The sequence below is a fragment of the Carettochelys insculpta genome, chromosome 4 (assembly GCF_033958435.1).
Source record: "Carettochelys insculpta isolate YL-2023 chromosome 4, ASM3395843v1, whole genome shotgun sequence".
Classification (NCBI taxonomy): Eukaryota; Metazoa; Chordata; order Testudines; family Carettochelyidae; genus Carettochelys; species Carettochelys insculpta.
The window spans coordinates 103,296,925-103,323,430 of record NC_134140.1 but is presented as its reverse complement, the minus strand read 5'-3'; the positions used below and the strand labels follow the sequence as shown (position 1 = coordinate 103,323,430).

General features: G+C 40.7%; 1 protein-coding gene across 1 annotated transcript in view; it reads left to right on the top strand.

Moving 5' to 3' along the window:
* Positions 1–1,354: 1,354 nt before the first annotated feature.
* LOC142012127 (bifunctional heparan sulfate N-deacetylase/N-sulfotransferase 3) overlaps positions 1,355–26,506 on the top strand; it is a 101,116-nt gene continuing 75,964 nt past the window's right edge. Inside the window, exon 1 of the mRNA XM_074991957.1 lies at positions 1,355–2,441. Within this exon, the coding sequence (XP_074848058.1) occupies positions 1,461–2,441 (981 nt within the window). The 5' untranslated portion in view covers positions 1,355–1,460. The remainder of the gene's footprint in view (positions 2,442–26,506) is intronic.

Genomic DNA, 26,506 nt, shown 5'->3' with positions numbered 1-26,506 from the left:
CCGCTCCCTGACGCAACGCGCAGCTTGGGTGCGCTGGGGCGCGCTGGGGCGTTGGCGCCACTTCTGCCACAATAGGCTCCTGAGGTGACCTGGAGCTCTGGCGTCCCTCAGCTCCCAGTCAGCACCGCCTAAAGGGCAGGCGTGCTGTAGTGATTTCAGCGCTGGCACCGCCTAAGGACAGGTGCCGCAGTGATTTTTCAGCTCTGGGCGGCGCCCCCTAAAGGGCAGACGCCGCTATGATTTCAGCTCCCCTTCGCTCTCTTCTTGAGCTGGCCTGAGGGTCAGCGGATGTTGCCACAGCAACTGACGCTCCCCTATGTGGCAGCAGCTATTATGATAGCTAGCTCCCAGGGCCACCGAATGGTGGGTGGCACCTGAATTTATAGAACAGATTCATAAATATTCATGACCTGATTACCATATTGAAAGTTCTGAACACCTGTTTTCAAACAGGTCCTCCGGGCTGGGAAGTTTCTAGAAACTGCCCACCTGTGTCCAATCAGGTGCCCAGAATTCAAACCCATGATCATGAGTTATTCATGAGTTCAAGTTGCCGGGGAAGCCAACTGACACAGAGTGACCATTGCAGGGGGCTGCTAAATGGCAGCCTGTGTATCTTTAGATTCTACCTGTACCTGCATTGATGTTTAATGGCCAAAGGCTTGTTTCCCCTGACCCACGGGGACGATAATGCCCAAGAGATAAAAGTCCCTGACAGCATGGAATGGAGCTCAGTCTGCAGCAGCTCCCTGCCATTGTGACCTCTCTCGTGTGTATAACATATCCCTCTATCTGCTTGATCCACAAAAGAGAGGCCAGCTATGTGATCTAGGTCCAGATTTCAAAAGATATTTTGGTGCTTAAATTTGAAAAACGGAACTTCTGAAAATCCTGCTAGACACCTAACTCCAATTTAAAAAGCCCCTGACAGCGTGGGCACCTAAGATGTAAAATCTCTTTGTTCTCGATGTCCTGTGCTCAGTTCCCAGTGATGACCAAAGTGGTGGTTACACAAGCACACTATAAGTAGCTGGGACTAGACTACAAGTTGGGCTAAAGGATCTCTCTGACCCTGCCCCCTTTGTTTTTTAATAGAAAGTGCAAAGGTGAAAATGAGTTATGAAATATAACTATAGTGAATAATGGAGGGGGATTAACAGAGCTGTTTCAAATGTCACTAAAACTACTTGAACGTCTGAGTTGTTAGTTTCCGAACCTACAGTTAGCAATGGTTTGCCTGCTCCCAACTAGATGAAATCCAATGATATTTCATGGCTGTATTAAACCTCCTCTTTTCTTTTTCTTTTAGACTATACCTTCTGTAAAGCTTGCTGAAGATAGACACGTGCTGCAATGGTGACATAAATTATTAAGCAGGACTGGAACAAGTTCTTGACAAGTTTTTGTGTATTTTTTTTAATGCTGTTGCTGTCGGAAGCAATCGAAGGCAAGTATACAACATGAGTTTTATCATGAAACTTCACAGACATTTTCAAAGAACAGTTATCTTGCTTGCCACTTTTTGTGTGGTGAGCATTGTTATTTCTGCTTACTATTTGTACAATGGCTACAAACAGGAAAATGAACTTTCTGAGATCTCTTCAGAAGTGGAATGTGGTGATCTTCAGCTGTTGCCCTACAAATTAATGGAGCTGAAGACAATGAAGTCTGTTGATCCCATGAAGACGGATCCCGTAGTTCTGGTGTTTGTGGAAAGCCAGTACTCAACGCTTGGTCAAGATATAATAACAATTCTAGAATCCAGCAGATTTCAGTATCACATAGAGATTGCTTCTGGGAAAGGTGACCTTCCAGTGCTTATAGACAAAAATAAAGGCAAATATGTTCTCATTGTATATGAAAATATTTTAAAATATGTGAATATGGATTCATGGAACAAAGGCCTTCTAGATAAATACTGTACTGAATATGGGGTGGGTGTCATTGGATTTCATAAGGGCACTGAGAACAGCTTGCAAGACATTCAGTTTAAGGGATTTCCTTTCCATGTTCATGGCAATCTGGGTGTTAAGGACTGTTGTATTAATCCTCATTCCCCATTGCTTCATGTCACTAAATCCTCTAAGCTTGATAAAGGTCCCTTGCCTGGGAATGACTGGACAGTTTTCCAGATTAATCATTCAGCCTATCAGCCAGTGATATTTGCAAAAATAAAGACAACAGAAAGTCTCCCATTATCCATCACTAAAAGTGCTCTTCATGCCACAGTAGTTCATGACCTGGGGCTTCATGATGGGATTCAGAGAGTCCTCTTCGGAAACAACTTGAACTTTTGGCTACACAAGCTGATCTTTATAGATGCTGTTTCTTTCCTTTCTGGGAGAAAGCTCACCTTGTCCTTGGATAGGTACATTCTTGTTGACATAGATGACATCTTTGTTGGGAAGGAAGGAACAAGGATGAATGTCAATGATGTGCAGGTAAAGTATGTGCAAAAGCTTCAGCATGAACTCTTTATTTTTTAAATTGTTAAATTTCAAATATTAATTTCAAAGATGGAAACCTCTTACTGCTCCAATTCCCAGTATGTGTTTGACATGGAAAATATCCTTTGGGTTTTGGGGACATAGAATCCTTCTCCTTTGCAAGATACAAAGTTCCTTTGTGGTAGCTGCTGTAGCCTCAGCTGAAATAGGATCTATAGCATGCTTGCCAAAGTGCTGGGAGAGGGTGGTGATATGTAATAGCAGATCCTGTGGCCAATCTCTCAGGTACTTTGTAAAGTGACAGAAAAGGAGTCCTTGCTGTTCTTCCTGCTCAAGGTACGTGTTCCTGCTTGAGTTCTCGGCATTGTGCTGTTCTGCCCTCATGGAAACTGATTCTGCTGTATCCAGAACCCTCTACATCTATGAAAGGGAGTAAAGAAAATAGGTTTCACACTAATAACACCCAAACTTATAGCAAGTTCAGAAACTGCAAGGGATCTGCTCTTGCTAGATGGTAGATACAGTAGGATCTCAACTTTAGCTAGGGTTCTGTGTTGAGAATTCTCACAAATGTTAAATTTCACAAATATGACAGCCCCTGGCTGCCAGCACTCCCTGCCCAGGGGTGGGGGAAGTGGCAGCTGCCAGCCACACATGAATAATTGAATTTGATATTGAGACTCTGCTGTACTTCATTGGGACTTGAGGGTGCTTGTATTTTCCAGAAAGTCTCCAGCCCCTCTCAGGGTTGGGCCCAAAGAGCTTCATCATTAGTCTGTAATATAGTGGTGCTCTCCAGCCTTCTTATGCTCGAGATAACTTTTTCAATTTAAGGCAACCCAGGATGTACCTAAAAGACAGCAGCTCAGAAGTTGCCTGGGTAAATGAGGTGTGCGACACCAATTGAGCGATCGGGGTTGGGTTGATAAATTGGCTACCGAAAGAATTACGAATAAAAAATCAAGACCCTGGTATTTGGCATAATGGACAGCTCAGATAGGAGAGGCAGACCCCACAGAGAATGGGTAGATGGTATAGTAGCTTGGTGTGGAACTAGTCTACAGAAACTAAGCCACTCCACACTGGACAGGGAATGATGGAAGGAAATAGTGAGAGGCATCAGACACCAGTGGGTGCTGAGCCCATGGTTGTTGCTGATGAGGAGGAAAAAGATGTACTTACCCAAAGCCCCTCTTACTCCCTCCATCCCATCTGTCACTTGCTCCCCCACCCCGACCCTCACTTACTTTCAGTGGGCTGGGGCAGAAGATTGGGGTTCTTGAGCAACTGCTGGGCCTGAGGGGTTTATAATGTGGGAGGGTGTCTAGGCTGAGCCTCTGATGTGGGGGTGTCATGGGTGCAAGCTCTTGGAGGGAGTTTAGGTGAAGGAAGAGGTGCAGACTTTGCAAGGCAGTTTGGGTGTGGGAGAGGGCTTTGGACTGGATGGTTAGGGTGCAGGCTTTAGGAAGGCATTTGGATGCAAGAGGTGACTGCTGTGGGGCATATTGATGTGATGCTGGTACAGGAGGTTTAGGGTTCAGGTATGGGATATGAGGTGCTGGCTTCAGGAAAAGGGCTGGAGTGCGTATGGGCTTCCACCAGGTGGCACTTACCCTTGGGTGGCTCCCATGCAGCCATGCTAAGGCCTCCTTCAGCCCCAGGCTGCTCCTGGAAGGGGCCAACATGCCCCTGGGGAGGGGCATGTGGCTTCTCATACTGCCCATCTCATCAGGCACCTGTGTAGCTCCCACTGGCCACAGGTCTCCATTCCCAACTGAAGGGGGCTGTGGGGGTAGCTCATGCAGGCCAGAGCAGTGTCTTCAGGCCCCGCCCCTTCAAGGAGTGATGTGGAGAGAGGGCAGGTAGGTGCTCCATTTCACCACAAGAGATTACGGTCGACTGGGAGAGTCTCCAGGATTGACCAGTCAATTGTGATAGACTGATGACCACACATGTAATATATGTATGTTGCCATCAGCTGTTCTTACAAGCAGAAGGTGAATGATTTGATCTGATGATAAATGCCAGTGTACATTTTAGAGAAGGACATTGGATTAATTACAATTTTTGAAGTGCTAAGATTTAGCTGATGCATTTTTACCTCCATATTTTGTGACCCTTGCATGCAACCCAGTTAGTTTTGCTAGATGTCTGAAATAGCTACTGTCATTGGTTGAATTCCCAGGATTTGTGAGTTTTCCACTAGTTTTAGTTAAACGTTTGAGATCCTCTTTCGCTCTTCAGCTACCGTGGTGGCATATGGCTGGGTAGGGTGACCTTTGAAGAATGGTTTTTAAAAAGTGTGGTAATAAAACAGATTAGAGAACATCTTCAACAACTGAAATCTTTGTTTTAAAAGCCAAAAATTGGGTAAATGATGAAGGTACATAAATGATCCTAGGTAGGTTGTGCTAAGGATAAAAGAAAAGTAGGCAGCCCACAGGGGTAAAAGGGAAATACCCAGTAATACAGTAACATTTTGTTAATTTCATAAAAGGTGCTTATTAAAATACCACTAAATGCATTGAGCTACACAACCCTCTAAATATATTGGCTTATTGAACAAGTGTTTTTTAGATTGACAATTTCACAGCTTAATTACTGTTGACATTCTCTCCTCTTTCCCAAAAATGTAAAACAATAACCTCAAGTGTATTAAAATTTATATATTTGTGATATAAAACTTCTGGAGGTTACCCAAAAATGCTTTTGATATACATGCTGTGTAAGGATCTATGCTTTTTGGATACCTAACCGGTTCCATACAAATACAGGTACTTAGGTACACTAACCTGTGTGTGTGAATGAATGAATTAATGGGTGCAGCATTTCATTCTGGTTTTTAGTGAACCTCTTAAATGCAAAGTTGAATTGTAGGGAAGACCTAGAGTCTCACTTTCATTCTGGTCAGTGTAGGATAGCTGGTTGAGGAGCTAGACTAATGAAATGTATAAATAAAACCTGAATTAAGAAATAAGCAGGTACTCCACTAAAACTACTAGGAACAGCAATGGTATCTTTTTCATTGTTTGTTTTTGTGAAGTGATCCTCAAAATTATATTTTGAGTTCAGTGAATTATGTTAACAGAAGTCAGTTATCAAAAGCAATACATGACAGGCATTTTGCAGGCACTGAAAATATATCTTTAATTCTTAGTGTGAAAGTGGTTATTATTTTGTGAGGCTAATTTATAGTATATATAAAATGCTGCCAAATGAAAAAAATTATGTAGAAAATATCAAAGCAAAGAATTTTTGAACAAGTAGAAAAGATTCATCCATTGATACAGAGGAGCTTGGAGTTTTGGGTTTTGTTTTGGAATAGTGGTTCTGAAAAGTGCTCACTTCAGTTTCTTAATCTACTTAAAACTAATATATTCTGTTGAACTTCATTAGCACTGTTAGAGGCAATGCATCTCCATTACTATTAATAGTAAAGGAGTTATCCTCTGCAACACAATGACATACTGAATGAAGTAGAATTAATTTGAAGCAATTGAGTATCTGCTATTGAAAACCATATTTGTGTATAAATGTCACCAAATTAGATAAGAGAGGATTAGTGTTTTATTGCGTTCTGCTGTGCTGACTGTAACACAACTGTATTTTTACACTTGAGACACACAGCTTTAATAAGGATGTTGTATGTATTCAGCATCCATAACTAACTCACTTTAGCAAAGTTAACAACATTTAAATCCTGACAATGTAGCACTGGAAATGATGCTTTTCTGTGTATTTCACTTTCAGCTTAAAATTACAGTGCTCTTTCCTATTAATTTAATATTAAAATTTTCTGGCTGTTTTTCGTTCCTAGCATAACTCCTTGAAGTCACACGGTGGGGCCTTGAAACACTGATGGAACTTGTATTGTTGGTCTGTAGAACTGATCATTTACGTTCAATGTATGTTTGAACCTACATATGTGCTTTGGAGAAGCTGAGCATACAGTTAGCCCTACCCCATCCCCAGAGATTCCACCCAGGCTAGTATAATTCATTGCACTATGATGGGGAATATAGAATGGGTGAAACATCTAGTGTTGCCATCAAGGACCCTTAGAAGAAACTGTCCCAGGTAGATATGGATGAGCTTAAAACGGCGGTAGGCAACTTTTGACCTGAGGGCTACATGTGACCCATCAGGGTTCTATGTGCAGCATGCATGACACTTTGTTTTGCATCATTCATTTGCCAGATTCTTCTGGTTTCTGTCCATATCATTTTTTCTGTTGGTATTACTGAAGTGGCACATGAGTACAGCAAGGGCAGGTGAAGTGAAGTGTGCTGACTGCACACAACATGGACTGTAAAAGTTTTGTGCACTTCCTCAGCATCCGGTCAAAGCACTGCTGCAGTTCATTCAGCACAACCTGCAAATTGCAAGTATGCAAGCACAGTTAGCCAAACTACCTTATCCTGGATGACTGTCTTTGTTATAACAGTCCTGAGGCCCATTGACATGAAGGGAGTTCACTCACGCAGCCTGTTCTGTAGCCAAAGTTGCCCGTTGCTGGTTTAACCTGTACTTTTTCCTTGGTGTAGTGAGTCTTGCTGCCCTGAGCGGTCTTCAGAGTTAGTGTTTTCAAAAGGTATTCTTACCTAATTCTAGTTACCAACTTGTTAAGAATAAGTAGGATTTTATGCTGACAGGGCAAGTCAACGTTCCTTGAAATAAACGTGAATGACTGCTACAAAAGCAATGCAACAGACGTGAGGCAGCATGAGGTACAAGTTACAGTAAAGGTACATGTAGACTCAAATTTTCAAAAGATCTCAAAGTTTAATAATTCTGCTTAGTCACCTATGTGAGTCACCAGAACAATGGGAGCTAGGAGGTACTAAACTTCCTTGTTTTATATGTGGCTACTTCATTGAGGGGTCTAAACAGGCACCAAGCATTTTTGAAAATAGCTATTGATTGTTCGTCCTTCGCTCACTGATCACAAATCTTTCGGGACTCCTTTTGAAGCCAGAGGTGCGTGCGCTCCACATTTGAAGATCATGTGGTAGACATCCCAGTTTCAACATCCAGCCTTTAGGTCCAAAAAATTAGTGGACGCTTCTGAAAAATCTGATGTTGGACTGAGTTTTTGTAATAATGAAAATTAGGGAAAACAATGGGGGCACAGGTCTTGCTGTTCTTGTTTTTCCACATTCTAACCATGAGCTTATTGAACAGTAAGCAAGTTCCAACCTTAAGTATACAGGGCAGGACGCTCCTCTATAATTTTAGCTGTAAAATACAAAAAGCTTCAAAATGTGTTGATATTAAGGTTACCTGATCATTACCAATTTGGTTGTCACTGTATGAAATCTAAGCCTGTAAGAATGTAGTTATTGAATATGGTACAGTGAGGAGCTGTCATTCTGCATAGAGTGTCAATCCATCTTATTTTATTTACTTTGTCGCATCTGATAAGATAGAAATAGTGTCTGTGGAAGAAGACACTATTGCAGCCTAATTGCTTCCAACTGAAATAAACTTGGTAACATCACCTCAGTGTTCATTTTCAATAAATTGTTTTCCTTTCTGTCTCAGCATTTATCAAGCAGGAAGTGGCCATTATCCAGTGATGTTATATTCCATTCACTTTATCTGTTTCTTTTAGTAGCCTAAAAGCCTGTGAAGTGCAAGTAATTCATTTAAATGGCCATATAAAGAAAATCTATCTGGACATGCCCAGAGTAAGTTTATCTTAGTAACCCATGGTTATCCCAGTTGGCAGTCTATTCATTTATTATATTAAATCTTTTTGTCATCATAATCTCTCTTGCAATGTTTCTCAAACTGTGAAACAAGGAGATTTTTTCAAGGGAGATGCAAGCAAGAATCAAGGAGTTGGGAGACAGTTGTTTCCAGTTGCAGTTGATGCCCAAAAAAGTTTTTGGACTCTAAGTAACGAGCTTTTCTTCCTGGCCCCACCCCTGGGCACGCACGCTGTATCCTGAAGTTTGATCGTGTTTTCAGAATGGAAAAATTGTGATATTGTGAAGGGGTGGCAAGGTGGTGAGAAGCAAAAATTATGTTCTCACTTCTTTCTTTTCTCCACTTCCTCCTTTTTCAGGGGAAAGGGGCACTTCGGGGTGGGGGGGGCGTGGGAGAAAAGACAGGGTGGTAGAAAACAGTACTTATCCTTCACTGTTTTCTGGTTGTCCCAATCTCCCGCTTACACAGCTAATTCCCACCCAGGTTTTGTTGCATGTTGATGGCCATCTTAGACTCATTTTGGCAGACCCATTTAGTATTCTTTATATTGAATATTCTGCAGGCAGTACAGCATGTACCCTCTTAAGTATTTGGCCTTGCAAGAGTAGCAAAAAGAGTAACATGGTGATGAGACTGATAGATCCATTGTGTGTTTGGAAAAAATGAAGTACTTACACATCTACTGGTAGAAAAGATAGGTAATGTCTCCTTACGCTAGTGTCACAAGCACAGGGAGAAAGACGTAAAAGAAAGGGATATCTGGCTGCAGCTACTCTGCATCCCGCTTTTCAAAGTGAAATGCAAATGAGGGAGATCAGAAATGCAGATGAGGTGCAGATTTACATATCTTGTGCCTCATTTGCGTATCCTCACACAATCACACTTCTGTAAGAGCCTTTTCCAGAAGCAAAAACAGCCATATAGAGAGGGGTCCTTCAACAACAAACATGGTTTTTGAAAGAATCTTTCTTCCTATCTTGTTTGAGGAAGAAGGGTTCTTTTGAAAACAGGGTGTGTTTTTGAAGGAACCCCTTCTACATGGCTGTCTTTGCTTCCAGAAAAGACTCTTCTGGAAGCAAGTGTGTGTGAGAATATGGAACTGAGGCATGAGACGTGTAAATCTGCACCTCATCTGCATTTCCAATCTCACTCACTTGGATTCCGCTTTGAAAGTGGAATGCATTGTAGCCACAGCCTCTGTGTGTTTGTCATTCTTTTATGTGATAAGGGAGTACAGGTCATTCAGAGATGGTCATCAAGCTTCAAGCTGTATCCTATGCTGCCTTATGGAAGTGGAGTGAGTAAAAAGTGGGCAATTTAATGCTGTTCCCACACATGAAAATATAGCTGTTGACTTTAATTTTGTCATGCGGAACAATGTATAATTACCAGAAAGATCAGTTTTATATTGACTATATCCAACTTACTTGCTTGTGACTTATGCCATTCTGTGTCCTGTTTTGACTTTTTTAATAAAAGGGCAGTCATGTAGCACTTTCAAAAGTAACAAAATAATTTATTAGGTGATGAGCTTTCAGATCTCAAGAAGTAGGTCTGCCCTACGAAAGCTCCTCACCCAATAAATTATCTTGTTAGTCTTTAATGTGCTCTAGGACTGTTTTTTTTGCTTTTGTTTTGTGAAGATACAGACTAACACAAATACCTCTCTGTGATTATTTTATTTATTGAGTTTTGTGGAACTGTGTCCACAATGGACTTTTTATCAAAAAGGGAAATATAAATCTGATTTTACAAGCCTTCTGGATCCAAGCAATGTTTATTGATCTGAGTAGTTCTTTTGAATCCAATGGGACTACTCACAAGACCAAGGATTACTCAGGTAAGTAAGAGTTAGAGGCTCAGAGCAACATTCTGTTATGTCCAGGTTGTGTGTGTTGTGTTTTTTTTTTTGTTTGTTTGTTTACTTTTGGTGGTGGTTAATTTTCTTGTATATCTGGTGTAGACCCTGAGAGTTACAAAAACTAGACTTTCAAACTGAACAGTCAACCCACACACCTCATTTGGAATTAGAAGTAAGCAGCAGTAGAGACCCAAAAAGGCAGTACTTGTTAAATGTAAACTACTAAAAATGTTTTAAAAAACCGACAAGGAAGAGAAATTGTTTCTGTGCTTTTTTGTTTAAATTCACATACTTAAAAGCAGCATGTTTCTTCTGCATCATAAAGTTTCAAAGCTGTATTAAGTCAATGTTCAGATGCAAACTTTTGAAAGAACAGCCATAATGTTTTGTTCGGCATTATAAACATTTCAGTTCTGAACAACATCCATTCCTGAGGTGTTCCTAACTCACCCTCCACTGTAAACACACAATTAAGACAGAGACTACAAATTCAACATCTGATTGAAGTGCAGGAAGATTGTTAGCTCATCATTTGAGCTACTAAGCAACAGGCCCGCACGTGGGAGTGAGGGCAAAAGGGGCCCATCTGAGCCCACTGATGCCAAAGGGCTTGGGCTTCCAGCGGCCACTGCCACTACAGCAGTGGTGGTAGCTTGAACCTGGGGCCCTTTAAATCACCAGAGGACAGCTGCTGTGTGCATTCCAGGCAGCTGTGAGGGCTGCTGGAGTGAGGGTGGAACAATCAAAGTAGTGCTGAGGGCTGGCTGCCTCCAGCCCCACCCTTTCTGCCTGAGGCCCCATGCCCTCTGAGATCACAAAGTCTCCCCCACACTCTTGTCTAGGTACCAATAAAGGGGACAGTTAACCACACATAGGTGTGTGGGTTACATCAGCAGCAAGCACGAGGCATGGAGGGAGTGTGTCGGAAAAGAGTTCCACTTTGCCAGTTCTGCACTGGAGTCTAGCGGTGAAATAGAGACAAATGGCGAATGCTGAGAGTCATGTCAGGAGTAGGATTATTAATAAATATCCAAATGTTATAACCAGTTCCCTAATGTCCCCCTCATCCTATCTCCTGCACTGAGCAGTGCACTTGGAAAAGAGAATTTAGACTGTAGGAATTCATTCCTCATGCCCCATAGTTGTCATAAGAGTGACTGTAGTGTGTGAGATCAATGGCCCATCTAATCCAGTATTTTGTCTGCTGATAGTGGCCAATGCCAGGTGTTTCAGTAGGAATAAATAGAACAGGCAATCAGCAATTGATTTATCCCATCATCTTCTCCCAGTTTATGTCAGTCAGAGGTTAGGGGTGCCCAGAGCATGGGTTTACATCCCTGACCATCATGGCTAATAGTCATCAATGAACCTATCCTCCATGAATTGATTTAGTTCTCTATTTTTATGACCCTGTTACAGTTTTTGCCTTCACAACGAGTTCCATAGGTTGACATTGTGTGATGAAGTACTTGTTTTTGAGAAGCTGCCTATTAATTTCATTGGGTAACCCCTTGTTCTTGTGTTACATCAAGGAGTAATAACACTTCCTTTTTCACTTTCTCCACATCAGTCATGATTTTATACATCTCTATCATGCCCTCTTTTCCATGCTGAAGAATTCCAGTCTTTTTTCATCTCTTGTATGGAAGCTGTTCTATACCCCAATTGTTTTTGTGTGCTTATCTCTCTCTCCTAATTCTAATACATATTTTCTGAGAGGGGGTGACCAGAACTGCATGCAGTATTCAGTGAGTGGGTGAGCCATGGATTTATGTCATGGCATTATGATACATTCTATCTTAACTATCCCTTTTCTAATAGCTCCTAACCATTGCTAGGTCTTTTTGACTGCCACTGCAAATTGAGCAGATGTTTTAGGGGCCTGTCCACAAAGCCTACATCTTTATTGAGTAGTAGCAGCTAATTTAGATCTCATTGTTTTGTAAGTGTAGTTGTTAATCTGTTTTCAGTATGCATTGTCTTCTTTGGACTTAATTATCTCGCATAATGTTGCATCATCTGCAAACTTAGTCACTTCACTATTTGCCGTTTTTCTTAGATAATTTATAAATGTGTTGAGCAGTGGTCCCAGTACAAAACCTTGGACACACCACTATTTCTCTTTTTTTCTTAGAACTGATTTTTTTGTTTGTTTGTTTTTGTTTTGGTCAACCAGTTACGGATCATAAGAGGACCTTCTATCCCAGGTTTAAGGGTATTTAATGAAGCCTATAAAGGCTTTTTGAGTGACCAGCTGCATTACATCCACGGCATCCCCTTTTACTCATGTTTGTTGATGCCCTTCCAAAAATTCAGATAGGTTAGTGAAGAATTATTGCCCTTTGCAAAAGCAAAGTTGACTTTTACACAACCAATCATATTCATTTGTGTCTGATAATTCTGTTCTTTACACTGGGGTCAACCAGTTTACCTGGTACTAAAGTTAAGCTGAGTAGCTTGTAATTGCTAGGATCCTCTCTAGAGCACTTTTAAAAATTCGTATTGTGTTAGTTACTCTCCAGTTTCCAGTACAGAAGCTAATTTAGATGAAAGGTTAAATGCTAGAGTTCTGCAATTTCATATCTTATTTTCTCCAGAACTTTTTGGTGAATACCCTCTGCTCCTGGTGATTTATTTTATTTTTGTTCTTAAACCACATTTATTGACACCTCAGTCTGGAACAATTAATTAGATTTGTCCTGTAAGAAGAAGTGGTTCAAGTGTGGGAATCTCTTTCACGTTCCCGCAGTCAGGATTGATGCAACACATTAATTAGGTTCCCCACAATAACCTTATCTTCCTTGAGTGTTCCTGTAACACTTCGATCGTCCAGTGGTCCCCACTGATTGTTTGGGAAGCTTCCTGATTTCCTCTGCTGCATGCATCCCAGAGCTGATACTGCCTTCTGAGTTCAATAGCTGTTTTTAGTCTAATGGAGCGGTTCCCAACCTTTTCACTAGTGCGGACCCCCAAACACCCTCCTGAACTATTTGCGGACCCCCATCAAAGCCAATTCTTACCACCCTGTATACTCCCTTAAATGAAAAAGGGAAAAGGAAACAACTAACTTTTAAAACAATGCATACACGTTTCTGATTTCACAATAGTTAGGTCATTTTAATCACACGGAGATGCCACAAGAGAGATTTTCTGACAGCAATTAATAACATTATTAGAAGATATTTAATATAAAATATGTGACTTTGCAATTTATTAAACTTATTTTCTGTAAGTTTTATTTATCTTCTATTTTTTTCATGGAGCCCCTGAAATACCCTCACTAACCCTGGACTGTGAACCACTGCTCTAATGTATTTCTCACACCAGAGTTACCTGTTCTGCTGACATGCAATCAGCTATGTTTTTGGTCTGCAGAAATGACAAATGTACAGATGCTTTCATAAAGTTTAGGTAAATGTTCTCTTCCTTATTTGAAACTTTTTTGCTCATAGAAACCACATGAAATTCTTGCTTTTTTTTTCTTTACGTTACAAATGTATTTTGATTTCAGGGACTTCAGGGTATATTGTATGCTGCCCTGTTACTGGTTTTTGAAGTATTCTTCCATCTAATAGCTATAGTTTTACATGAAAAGACAGCCCTCCCATATTTAAAATACATAATTCAAATGAATTTAAAAACATTGGGAAAGGAGTTCCTTGAACACCCTTCTTCAAGTATTTGGTCATCGGAGGGGCCTAAATATTTACATCACGGGAGGCTTTAATTTTTTTTTCTTTTTTTGTTAGAAAAGGAGGGGCAGGGAAAGGTGTCAGAAATTTTGAACTATTGAGAGAATAAACCAGACTGTTTACCAACACCTTCCGGAAAGAGACCTCCAAAATATCTTCAAATACTCTTTGGACTTTAATGGGGAATTCTTTCTTCAATTATGTTACTATTTTGATATAACTTTTAAATTAAAAGGTTTATACGTGAGTGACACCTCATAAAAAGTGTCTTACACAATTACAACAAAAGAGAATTAGACGAGGATGACTAATGTTCACGAGAAGTCGTATTGAGCTTCAGATCTCCTTCGTGAGCAGAGATGTCTTGTGAATGCATAATCAGGCATTTTAAGTTACTTTATAAATATGCACTGTTGTATGATTAACTATTTGTAACTTTCTCATTTCTTTTTTATTGCATTTATTATAAATGTATATATTTCCATCTTTACTGTTCATGCAAGGCTTTTATTATGTTTTATAGTGACTAGTCTGGAATAATAAGTAAAAGATAGAGACTGTTATTAACTGGGTAGGTTCCATTGTGTCTTTTTGCCCCAGGGAGACCAGTTTAACTGTTTGAGCATATTATTTTTCAAACACCAATTGTGGAAGATTATGCATCATGAAGTATTAGACAGCTATTATACATATTAGTTATAATTTTAAACTAATTTTTTAAAACTACTCAGATTTTTATGCCCTGATACTATTGAATAGAACATTGTGCCAACCAGTCTGATCAATATTTAATGTGTCAAAGCAGAAGGTGTTGACAGGTTGGTTCACAAAATACTGCTGGGAATTTCAGTGTAGCTGGATTGTTTAATATTTGTGCCTCTAACACAAACCAGATTTTTACATTAGAACAGTGTTAGGCAAACTTTTTGGCCCAAGGGCCATATCAGCTTGGGAAATTTGTATATGGAAAGCCAGGTAGGGGAGGCTGTGGGCTTGCTCTGCCTTCTATTCAACCTCTTTCTTCTCCCTATCCCCTGACCACCACCCCCAGGTCTCCCACCTCCTATCCACTGCCACCATACTACACTGCCTAGAACAGTGGGGTGGGTGGCGCTGCAGCCATACCACCCAGGCAATAGGAGAGCTGAGGCTGTTGTGCAGGAAGGGCCATGGGCTAGCTGCTCATGCTCACCATTCTGCCAGGGAGTTGAGCTCGCTACTGGCCCTACTTCCAGTAGAGCCATAGAGGGCTGGACTGAAGGCGCTAATGGGCCAGATGTGGCCTGCAGGCCATTGTGTGCCTCCCTTTACCGTAGAAACAATCTAGTGGTAACTAGAAGAAAGAATGTGATTTGGAAACCAATACCTGCAGGAGTGAGTCTTGAGGAATGCTACCAAATGGGGAGTCCTCACGTATTGTATCTGCCTCAGGCACTATACCTCTACGATCGCCAAGGAGATGGGATTGGGGTGGCAATACCTTTTACTGGAGCAACTTATGTTAGTGAAAGAGAGAAGCCTTTGAGCTTCAGAGAGCTGCTCTTCAAATCTGAGAAAGGAACTCCTAAAGGTGAGGTCTATACTAAAATATAACAAGAAGTACTGCGGCACCTTATGGACTGACAGATATTTTGGAGCATAATGTATCATGGGCAAAGACCCGCTTCATCAGATCTGATGGAGCGGGTCTGTGGCCATGAAAGATTAAGCTCCAAAATATCTTAGTCTTTTAGAAGCAACAGGACTTGTTGTTTCTGAAGATACACACTAACTCAGGTACCCCCGATACTAAAAAATGGAATAGTTTTAAGCCTACCTGATCCCTAATGCAGAGCATGCAAGAATTCTTCCATCAGCCTACCTGCCATCTCTCATGGAGGTGAATTGCCTGTGGTGACAGGGGCACTCCTGCCTCTCTTAATGTGTAGCGTGTACCTTTTGTGCTTCAGTGTATTTGTGCTGCTGTGGTGTTTTAAGCATAGGCTTACCCATCACGTCATAGCTAAATACTTAAGTATTAGTGTAAGTAGTTCACACATTCAGTAAGTGATCAGTTGAAGTGAAGCGTATTGTTAACACCTCTGCAGTCATAGGACAACATGAGGTTCTTGGGTTACAGATTGATGGAAAACAGTGTCTCTATTAAGCTCATGATTTTTAGATTGTAACAAACTTACAAATTTTAACTCCTGGGTTTGTCATTTGAAAGTGTTGTGCAGGTTTTCTTTGAGGGTCAGGTGTGAAGTGATTGTATTGTGAAAAGTGGTCACACAGGTGATACATTTTTGTCTTATCATTTTTCTGTGAGTTTATTCAAGAGCATAATGATTGTCTCCTTTCACCGATCCAGGCATTTAATACACTGGTCGTGGAACGCTAAATGTTGTGATAGGCAGGAGTAGCAAAGGTAGCTAGCTTTGTCACAGAGTATGACACACCATGAACTTCTCAAAGGGAACAATATGAATGACCCTTTTAATAAATAGTGAAGTGGTTGTATAACCTTTACTCCAGCTTGGGTCCTTCCTTTCCCATTTGGAGAAATTATTGCTGTTCCTGGCAATAACCTTGTGTAGCTTTTGCTTTCAGAATACGAGAGACCAAAATACCAGAACTGGGTTTGTGATTAGCATCTGTGGAGATTTGCTGGGTGGAGATGCTTTTTGTACCCTTGCTCCTCCTGTGTGATACTAGACATGCTAGACACTGCCAAGGCTGTTGTGTATATCCCAGGAAATATTCCATATTTAAAAGGCATTATTTAGGTACTGTACTATGGAATCATTGGGATTATGTTATTGCATCTAGATGATGAACATAGTAACCTTTCTAAATTTGACGCTGCGTGTGTGGACATATAAAGAAAAGGAGGTCTCAATTTTTAGTGCAGACCTGCTCGAGAGCTGGCACGAATCCCACTGGGGAGCACCATCTTCCTTGCTTTGTACTAGCTTGCCCTGTGCACTTGCTATCTAAAGGGAGGTTTGGAATGAGGGTAATACCATATCTCCTATCTGTTTTCTGTATGAACTAGTGAAGATGGTTGTGCTACATATAGAGTGAGGGGTATTCAGCCAGGGTTTAGGTGAACACTAATACAATTTTTTATATAAATTGTTTGTGTGTCTTGTAAACAAAAGTATTTATAAAGGTGAATGGATGGAAAACCTGCTTTCAAATATATGTGCTCTGTTAAGTGCTAGAATAACTTCTGCAGGCTCGGGGCTAGGGAGAGTGATCAATGCCAGACAGAAAGGAATGGAGCACAGGAAGTTCATTTACACTAATTACCTTAATTAGCACCACATTTCTCTGGCACCAAATATTTTTCCCTTCTGGCTTGTCCAGGAGACCTTCTTGCCTGGATGGACTGATCCAGTATGCAATCATTGTATTGTACCTTTTGGGCTAATACATCTGTCATTTATTTTGAATAGAAGCACTTTACTTCCTAAGATTAGAGACATGGAGAGAAGGGAAGTTGCTGATTATTTGCAAAATCTCCTTCATGTTACAAATGCACACTTCTATTAAAATGTAAATAATATATTGTGACTCTAAAGAGCTGACATGCAGAAGTATTATAGAAAAGACGTATGATTTCCTTTTTATACCTACGTGAAGATGAACTCTGAGAGGATCACACATATTACATGTAACATGAGGGATTTGTTACATGCATAATAATGCGCTGCCATCCAGTAGACACTTGTATAGTCAGAAGAGAAAGTTATGGTTTCATTATTTCCTCCCCCAGGCCAAACAACTCTATGTATATTTCAGGGGGGAAAATAATGCCTTCCCTGTCAGTGTCCTAGTTAAGTGACTGCTGCGTTGCTTATAGATCTCTGAGTGTTACATGTTAACTGCAGCTTATTCAGTTGGGCAACCTACTGCCCTTCTTCCCTGTTATGGATAATAAAAGTTGCATAAAGTTACAAGGCTGGCTTCTTGAGTGCACAGTTACGGATGGAACCCTATTAGAAAGTTGCAGCATTTGTGAATCTCTTGCCAATTCTCATTTGTCAAGCTATGACAAAACTCATAAATCACGTTCAGCACAGGTTCTTTTTCAGTCCTGTATATTTCTTAGTTGCTACTAAATCACACTAGTATGTTTCATTTCTATTTTTTAATCTCCATCATTTCTCCCAGTGCCAGTCTGTATCTTGCTATTTTTAGGATGGATGAACTCTTTTGCAAGTTGCATCCTCGGCCCAATTCTTGGTGGCATTTTGTGATATCAGGCCTGTGCGCTTCCAGACTTCAGAAATCATGTACTGCCTTCAGGATAGGCTGGGCAAACTCTTTTCATACGCTCTCTGCTTTTCATTGACATTGGTTTGTTTCGGCAGAAATGGCCTGATGCCTGCGTAGAGCAGCAGAGACCCCCTTGTGCTGGGAACCTGCACCAGTTGCACACATCTGCCTGCTACAGAGTACAGTCCTCAATTCACCATCCATGGTCCAATGCAAGATAGCTGTGTTTAAAGACTAAATCCCTTAGTTGTCCTTCCCTTCTCAGAAAGTTCTGCTTTAGGGGGTTGCAGTGAATATTTGTAAGTACGAGGCTCTGTTCTCAGGTAGAGTGGAGGATGGCATGGCCCTGCATATGTTCTTTGTGTATCCTCCCACAGAAATCTAGATCCTGCCCTGGTTTGGTGTAACTCTGGGATCACAGCATATTGCTCCTAAATTTATAAAGAAAAATTTATATTGAAAATAAAATTACATAAGCCAAAACAAATGAAAAATTTTCTCTTTTAAATTGCAGTTATATAATGCACAGAGGAATTGTCAGCATTTAAGAACCACTTCCAAAGTTTTAACAATATTATTGTAAGACCCACTGACTCTTATATCGTAAATAAAAACTTATGTCCAGCCAGCGATAGTGCAACTCTGATGTAACTAAGCAATACAGTAAATCTGAAGCATGAGTCTGATCTGTCTACGGCTGTGTCTACGCTAGCACCTCCCGTTTGAAAGGGGGATGCTAATGAAACACTTCAGGATATGCTAATGAGGCACTGCAGTCGGTATGCAGCACCTCATTAGCATAATGCAGCCGCAGCGCTTTGAAAGTGCTGCTTTTGATTATGCATGGCTCATCTCTATGTAGTCCTTTTCGAAAGGACCCTGCGCACTTCAAAATCCCCTTTTTCCTATTTGATTATAGGAATAAGAAGATTTCGAAGTGCGAGGGGTTCTTTAGGAAAGGACCCTATGTAGACAAGCTGCATGCAATCAAAAGCAGCACTTTGAAAGTGCTGCAGCTGCCATTATGCTAATAAGGTGCTCCATATTCATTGCAGTGCATCATTAGCATATCCTGAAGTGTTTCATGAGCATGCCCCTTTCAACAGGGGGTGCTAGTGTAGTCATAGTTCATGTGTTTGTATTCATTGCTTTATAGCTCAGAGATGCAAACTAGCAAAGCAAAGTATTGTAAACATAGAACCATATTACTCTACAAAACTGGATGGCTCATCCCTCCCAAACCCTATGCTGCAAGCTCTGGGCTCCTGCAAAATGATATGTCTGCTGCCAAATTCCTGCTGTTGTAATACAGTGGAATAAAAATGCTCCAGAAAGAGCAAGTATAATTACACTTCAATGACACTTAAAAATGCAAGCAACAGCAAAACATAAAGCCAACATAGTGACTACCTGCTGCCCACTCTTAAGCCTACATCAAGAAGCAGGATCTCAGCATGACAAAGCAAATCAGAAAAGGAAAAAAAAAGTCAGATCTTCCTCACCGAAATGCTATAGAAAATGTTCTTTCATGTCAATAGTTCAAGAAAAGACAGTCTAACATGACTAATTTTTAAAGATCATCCTTACACAACAAAGCCACAGGAAAGATAGCGTAGCTCAGTGTTTCCCAAACTCTGTTCTGCATCATGGGAATAGGTGTAAATTTTGATGCTAGCAATATTTTTCCTTCTAAAATATTTAAAATGAAATTAAGTTTGTATCAAAAATACTAAGGTATTTGAATAGTATTTAGATTGTGGGTATATTAATGTTTATGATGCATTCATAATAGTATAGTTGCTTTTATATGACTGGCCAAAACAGTCAGAGTCAATGTGGATTGTTTTGGCATGAGTCGTATTCAGAGAAATCACATGATGCTGTGCCTATTTGGGGCTCCAACTCTTCAGCACAGTTCCTAACATTAAGCGAATTCGTGATCAAAAGATGCAAAAACACTCTTCCCATTTAAAAAAAACCTACCAAATGTTACTTATTTTTATTTTCCAGTAGTTTTCTATAAAAATAACAAATGTATAAAAAACAAAATTCAAAAATATTTTTCAAATCTAATTTGATTTGCATTTCTTTTTCATAAAAATAGTTTATGCTTTAAGGAAGGACAGGCCTTTTTTGAACAATATTATCCTTTCTAATTTTTGTACAAAACAACAATACTAACCATCCTTCTTTCAGCTCTTACATTCCTGTTTTGTTTTGCATTTGTACTTAATTTTAATATTTTTTGCTTAATTATAAGGTTGCTAATTGTCTTTCTATCAGAAGGATATTAGCTGTTCATTGAGGTGATTTTCTCTTGTTATTTTTTGTTCTTTGTAAAATAAGACATCTAAAAACCTACTCTTTTAGTTCAACTTTTGAGCATTATGTGCAACAATTTTTCAGTATGAAACCCTTCACCCTACCTCACGTCCCCCAACCAGCATGTATGTGTAACCCCAGTATAGACCAAGCCCAAAAGTATTCCGTGGCCAAATTAGTTTGGGAAATGCTGGCATAGTTGCTTGTCTCTGTTCAGTTCGTCTGAAGAGTCCAATAGTCTGCTTCCAGTTCTAGCCTCTTGCTCTCTCTGGAATTCTTTTTTTATAGTACCTTTTTTTTTTTTTTTTTTTCCTGTAAAGGTGAAAGTATTAACACCCATTCCAAAACTAAGTGTTTTGCATACAGAGATTTAGGAGCCATTTTTCTAAAATACATTTTAGCCATTCTCAGTGTCATTCTGATAATTCAGCACTAATACACGTGAAAATTTAGCCATTCTTATAATGAAAAAGAACCTTTTAAATCAGTAAAAAAAAAGAATAGAAATTATTACAAAAGAGTTGTCACCTTCTACATCTTGCCTCCAGTATTTTCAAGTAGAAATGACAGAAATGATGTCCCTGGCACTTAATGCCATTCCAACACAAGGGTTGCAATTAAAAAGCTTTTTGTGAAGCTGGCTGCCGCTGAACTTAAGTGGCTGTTTTGGCCATTGACGATCAGGACTTTGGTGCTGCAAACTAGAAGGCTGTTGAATTAAGAGTTTTATTAGGTGACTCACCTTGGTTCTCCCTTGGACTCCAATTATGTTGCAGTTTTTAATCTTTAATATATTCTTCATCTCATTAATGCTTCAAGAAGACTTCTTATCTTTTAATAAGCATGCTCAGGTTATGTTCAGTTTCATGCCACAGTCTTGCTGCTCCACAGCTACAGTCCTTGCCACACTAAGTCTCTGGCTTTTCTTCTTTATTGTTGCCAGTGATTCCTGCAATTTCTCCAGCCTCTTGTCTTTTTTTTTTTCTCAACACAATGGCATGACTTTCAAGATTTTAGAAACCAGATGTACTTCCTGTGTCATAGAATCATAGAACACTAGGACCGGAAGGGGCCTCGAGAGGCCATCGAGTCCAGTCCCCTGCCCCGACAGCAGGACCGACCACTATCTACACCATCCCTGATAGACATCTATCTAATCTGTTCTTAAATATCTCCAGCGAGGGAGATTCCACAACCTCCCTTGGCAACTTATTCCAATACTTGACCACCCTGACAGTTAGGAACTTTTTCCTAATGTCCAACCTAAACTTCCCTTGCTGCAGTTTAAGTCCATTGCCTCTTGTTCTCTCCTCAGAGGCCAAGAAGAACAAGTTTTCTCCCTCCTCCTTATGACACCCTTTAAGATATCTGAAAACTGCTATCATGTCCCCCCTCAATCTTCTTTTTTCCAAGCTAAACAAGCCCAATTCTTTCAGCCTTTCTTCATAAGTCATGTTCTCCAGACCTTTTATCATTCTAGTTGCTCTTCTCTGGACCTTCTCCAGTTTCTCCACATCTTTCTTGAATTGGGGTGCCCAGAACTGGACACAATATTCCAGCTGAGGTCTAACCAGCGCAGAGTAGAGCGGTAGAATGATTTCTCGTGTCTTGTTCACAACACACCTGCTAATGCATCCCAGAATCATGTTTGCTTTTTTGCAACAGCATCACACTGTTGACTCATATTTAACTTGTGATCTACTAGAACCCCTAGATCCCTTTCTGCTGTACTCCTTCCTAGACAGTCTTTTCCCATTCTGTATACGCATCTTATAGGCATAGAGAGCATAAAGTCTGTTACCTGCACGAAAAGAAACTTCAAAAATAACTGTTTTGGACACTTTCTACTGTAAAAAATAAGCCTCAGCTGCCTTCTCCCAGCCCTGCAAAAGGCACCAGAGCTAAGGAAAGAATTAAATAACCACTCACAGACTTAAATTCCTCTGATGTGGTGCATCTTTTTTGATTCCTTATGTAAAGGGATGAAACTAAACCTTATTTATGTGCCCAAGTAGCCTAAATTTTAGAGATGCTAAATGCCAGCAACTGCTTTAGTCAATGAAAGCATCACATGTTTCACTCCTCTTAAAATCCGGCTGCTGTTTTATGATTGATATACATGTCAGAGCCTAACAAGGGGCGTCTGATTTGGAAATTTTTCATCCTTGACTATAATCCATAACTTGATCTATGGACCAGTTGTACTATGGTATCATCTATACGTGTGGCAGTCCTGGGTTTTAAATTCACATTTTCACACTAGCAGCCTTTTGTGTAAATGGAGGGTCAGTACTAAAATGATGCAGTGGGCCTAGAGGTGAACTGGGGGAGTTGGGTGAGTGACACTTAGGCCCCCTCTGTGATTATAGCCAGTATTATGATTAATTCACTTTGTATTAAGTTACTATTAGGCAAATGTAAGACTGATTTAGTTAACGTTTTTATAGTTAGTGAGGAGCAGAAACTGAGCTCTTTAAGAATCTATCAGGTAAAAATGACTCAAAGCCAAATATTTGTCATATGAGTGCGAAGGGGATGTAAACCAGCCAGATTTGGTTCCCAGTGAATACCCCTGGCATAATGATTGTGCTGGTCACCTCAGTTTTGAGAATACCAACAGGTCATATACCCCAGATACCCATCCCAACAAACTCTCACATCCTCCATTATCCCTCCAAACACCCCTCTAGCTTCTTCTCCTGGCAATGTCCTCTTCTGGGGAACCTAAAATATGGTAACCCTAAAGCATCAGTCATAAATCAGTAATTCATCAGCAGGTTCACTCCACAGGACTCACTGGCTATGTCTACATGGCCAAATTATCTTGAAATAATAGCATTTGTTTCAGAATAACTTGTGCATTGTCTACATGGCACACACACTATTTCAAAATACATTTGAAATAGCATGTGTGTTATTTCGATTCTGGTAAAGCTCATTTCCTGAGGAATGCTATACCAAAATAGGCCATAATGGACTCCAGTGGCACTATTTGAAATAGTGCTACGGACCCGGAAATGCTATTTTGAAATAGATGGGTACTATATTGAAATGCATTTTACATGTGGTTGTGTTATTTCTAAATAAGATATTTTGAAATATCTTGCTCAAAAAGAGGGCTGTCATGTAGACGTAGCCGTCGGGTGCAGTGAGGTAGACACTGCCGGCAGAAGCAGCATATGTGGCCACTGCTGCGCTGAACCCCACAGGCAGGAGATTAGAGATGACGTGACATGACTGCCAGATGGTTGTGGTGTTTTCAGACCTAACCTGATCCAAACCTGATACTTACAGTCTTCAGAAATGCATGATTACTAGTGATATAAAATATAAGTCCAATGCTGTAGGTATTTGAACACATTCTCACTTACTTTTTTTTCCTCTCAGCACTCTTCCCAGACCCACAAACCAGCTTAGTCTACCACAGCTGATACAATTCTCTTGCAGGCTAGTGACCAGATCTAATGCTTATGTAATGCTTATGTAAATCCACAGAAATCAATGGAACTACCTGAATTTTGAGTAGCTGAAGATCAGAATTCTTTCTGACAGTTACTTTTGTGAGCTTTTGTCATAAAGGTGTCATACCTGCTCTTTCTCCCTTCCTCTCTCCCTGCATCCTATATGCAGCTGCTTGTACACTTCCAGCTTTGAGGGCTATGCTGAGCTAGCTGTGAAAGCTCAGTAAAATGGACTTCAGATAAACTGAAAAAGGGAGAACAGCTATTTGCTTGTTACTCCCACCTATATATTCCACACAGGTCCCGAGAGGGGTTAATGGAGCCTGAAAGGGCATTTCACATACCGGGCAGTCCCTGCAAGAGAAGAGGCTCAACTTAATAGATGAAGATGAAGCCAAACTGGGTAAGGACTGTTGATAATTATGAAACCAGGAAAGAGTGAGCCTGCAGGAAGAGAGTCTGGAATCATTATCTAGGGTGTAGAAGAGTCAGGAGACAGTCCAGGGTGAGAGCAAGAATTCTGAGCCCTTAGACTTTGGCTGTGAGCTCCAGGGATGCTGGGCTGGAACCCAGAGTAAAGGGAGGACCCAGGTTCCCCTTCCAGACACTGATGAAGTTGTGGTGAAACCCCCTGAGGGAACAGCAACAAAGGGTCCTGTGGCACCTTATAGGACTAACAGAAAAGTTTTGAGCATGAAGCATCTGATGAAGTGAGTCTGTGCTCACGAAAGCTCATGCTCAAAACTTTTCTGTTAGTCTATAAGGTGCCGCAGGACCCTTCGTTGCTGTTACAGATCCAGACTAACACAGCTACCCCTCCGATACTTGACCCCTGAGGGAAGGAGTTTGAGGCTCTCAGAGCCTAGAAATTGACAGAAGCCTTACTGTAAGGTCATTGGACTATAGTGTGGTTACCCCAGATGGGCCTCCTGACAGTTTACCTTTCAGTGCTCTCCAAGTTGTCGGAAGAGAGGCCACTGCAGCACCAGAGCAACCATTGACAGGGGGATAGCCACAGTGCTATGCCTGGCCACAAGGAGATGTGTTTGTGGTAAGTGGAGCCCTTTACACCCAGTCAGAACTGACTCCCAGCTGTCAATTCCAACCTAGATTAGTTAGTGAGGGAGAAAAGATGGTAGTGGGCAGGTGAGGTTCCATGGCTTGCAATGTGCAGGAGATCAGATTAAGGCCACAAGGGAACATCATAATCACAAAGTCTATGAGCCCATCTGGATATTGCCGAGGAGAATTTCTGGTCAATTAAGAGGGAAGAGGAGAGGGAGTTTCACCCCATGGTGCTCCCCCTTTTCCAAGATAAAGGGCACGTTACTCTTCTCTCTTGTGGTTTCACTAACTGAAGCCATAAGGCAGGCTCATGAGTTGTGTGGAGTTTGTTAGGGGGCAAATAAGAACACTTATACCCAGGGAGTATAAGTGTGTCATATTGTCTCCATTCCATTGTGTACTGAGTCATTCTGCTCCTCAACCAGCTGGAACTTTGAATGAACTAGGCAAGCAATGACAACTATGCCTCTTAAACTTGTGCAAGCCAGGTTCAAGATTTGGGCCGCTGAGATTTTGCCTACATGCAAGGGACCATGTTTTCTTTTGTTTGATCTTCCTAATTACTGCATAAAACCAATAATTAATACTGGCATAGTTTGCTTGTCTGTTGGCTCTTGTCCGAAGGGAGTCTGGGGAGGGGGAAAAAAGAAAATCCCAAACTGATTTTCCTGGACCCTGGCCAATGTTCAGTAAAGCCGCAATATGCAGTGACTGCTGTTCCTTTTAAGCTGTCTAAATTGAAACTAGTTACATCTTTAGAACATATGCATGAAGTTCTCTAGAAGTATACAATGGCTTTTTACTGTTACTTTTGCTTTTCAATGCTCTCTCCAAAATATGAAAAAAAAATGACTATTCAATTGCCTGAAACATCTTATGTCCTGGAAAATAGGTGAGCATGTAATATATATTATCAATCTCTGATTGTCTGTACCTTTATGTTGTGTAAGGATGCAAACAAACAGACCCTATAAGACAAGATTTATTAAAGATTCTTTGCAGCTGAAATTTTACAGTTATGGGGACAGTTGCACCTGACTGTATCTGGTTTCAAGCAGTAAAGAGCCATAAAGAAGAAAAATTACAATTATGCACAGATTTCAGACCAGAGTCTGTTCAAAAAGGTATACAAGTGTATGCACTCAGTGGATGTACTTTTAAATCCACATCTTTCCTTCAGTCTGCCTTTCTTGCACAGACTATGGGAGAAATTGTGGGTCTGAAAATCTTTTGTTAGATCTTTTAAAACCTTAGACTTTTGACAGGATGATCTAATGGGGGATCAGAAAAAGAATCCCTCTATGAACTTAACAGATTGCTGTACAGTGACTGCAAACTGCAACAGCCAATAGCAACTAAGAGAACTTGGTTTCCCTGCATGCCCCTCTGTCAGGAGCATGGGCCTGTGCCTGTAGAGTATTGAATCTTCTGCCTCTTCACATTTAACACACATACCTTCTCCTTTCCCCTTCCCCTACAGTTCTACACTTCTAAAGGAACAGACCACAGGCAGTACAGCTCAATGTGTCACTGTAGATGTGAAGTACCGACTATAAAGATTGCTCCTAAAGCAGTGGATCCCAGAGCAAATCCATTGTATGCAGAGTTATCCACACCTGTGGATTGTAGAAAGCTGCAGTTGTCCCCAAATCCTGAAAATACTGAATAATTCCTCAGCCACTGGCTCTG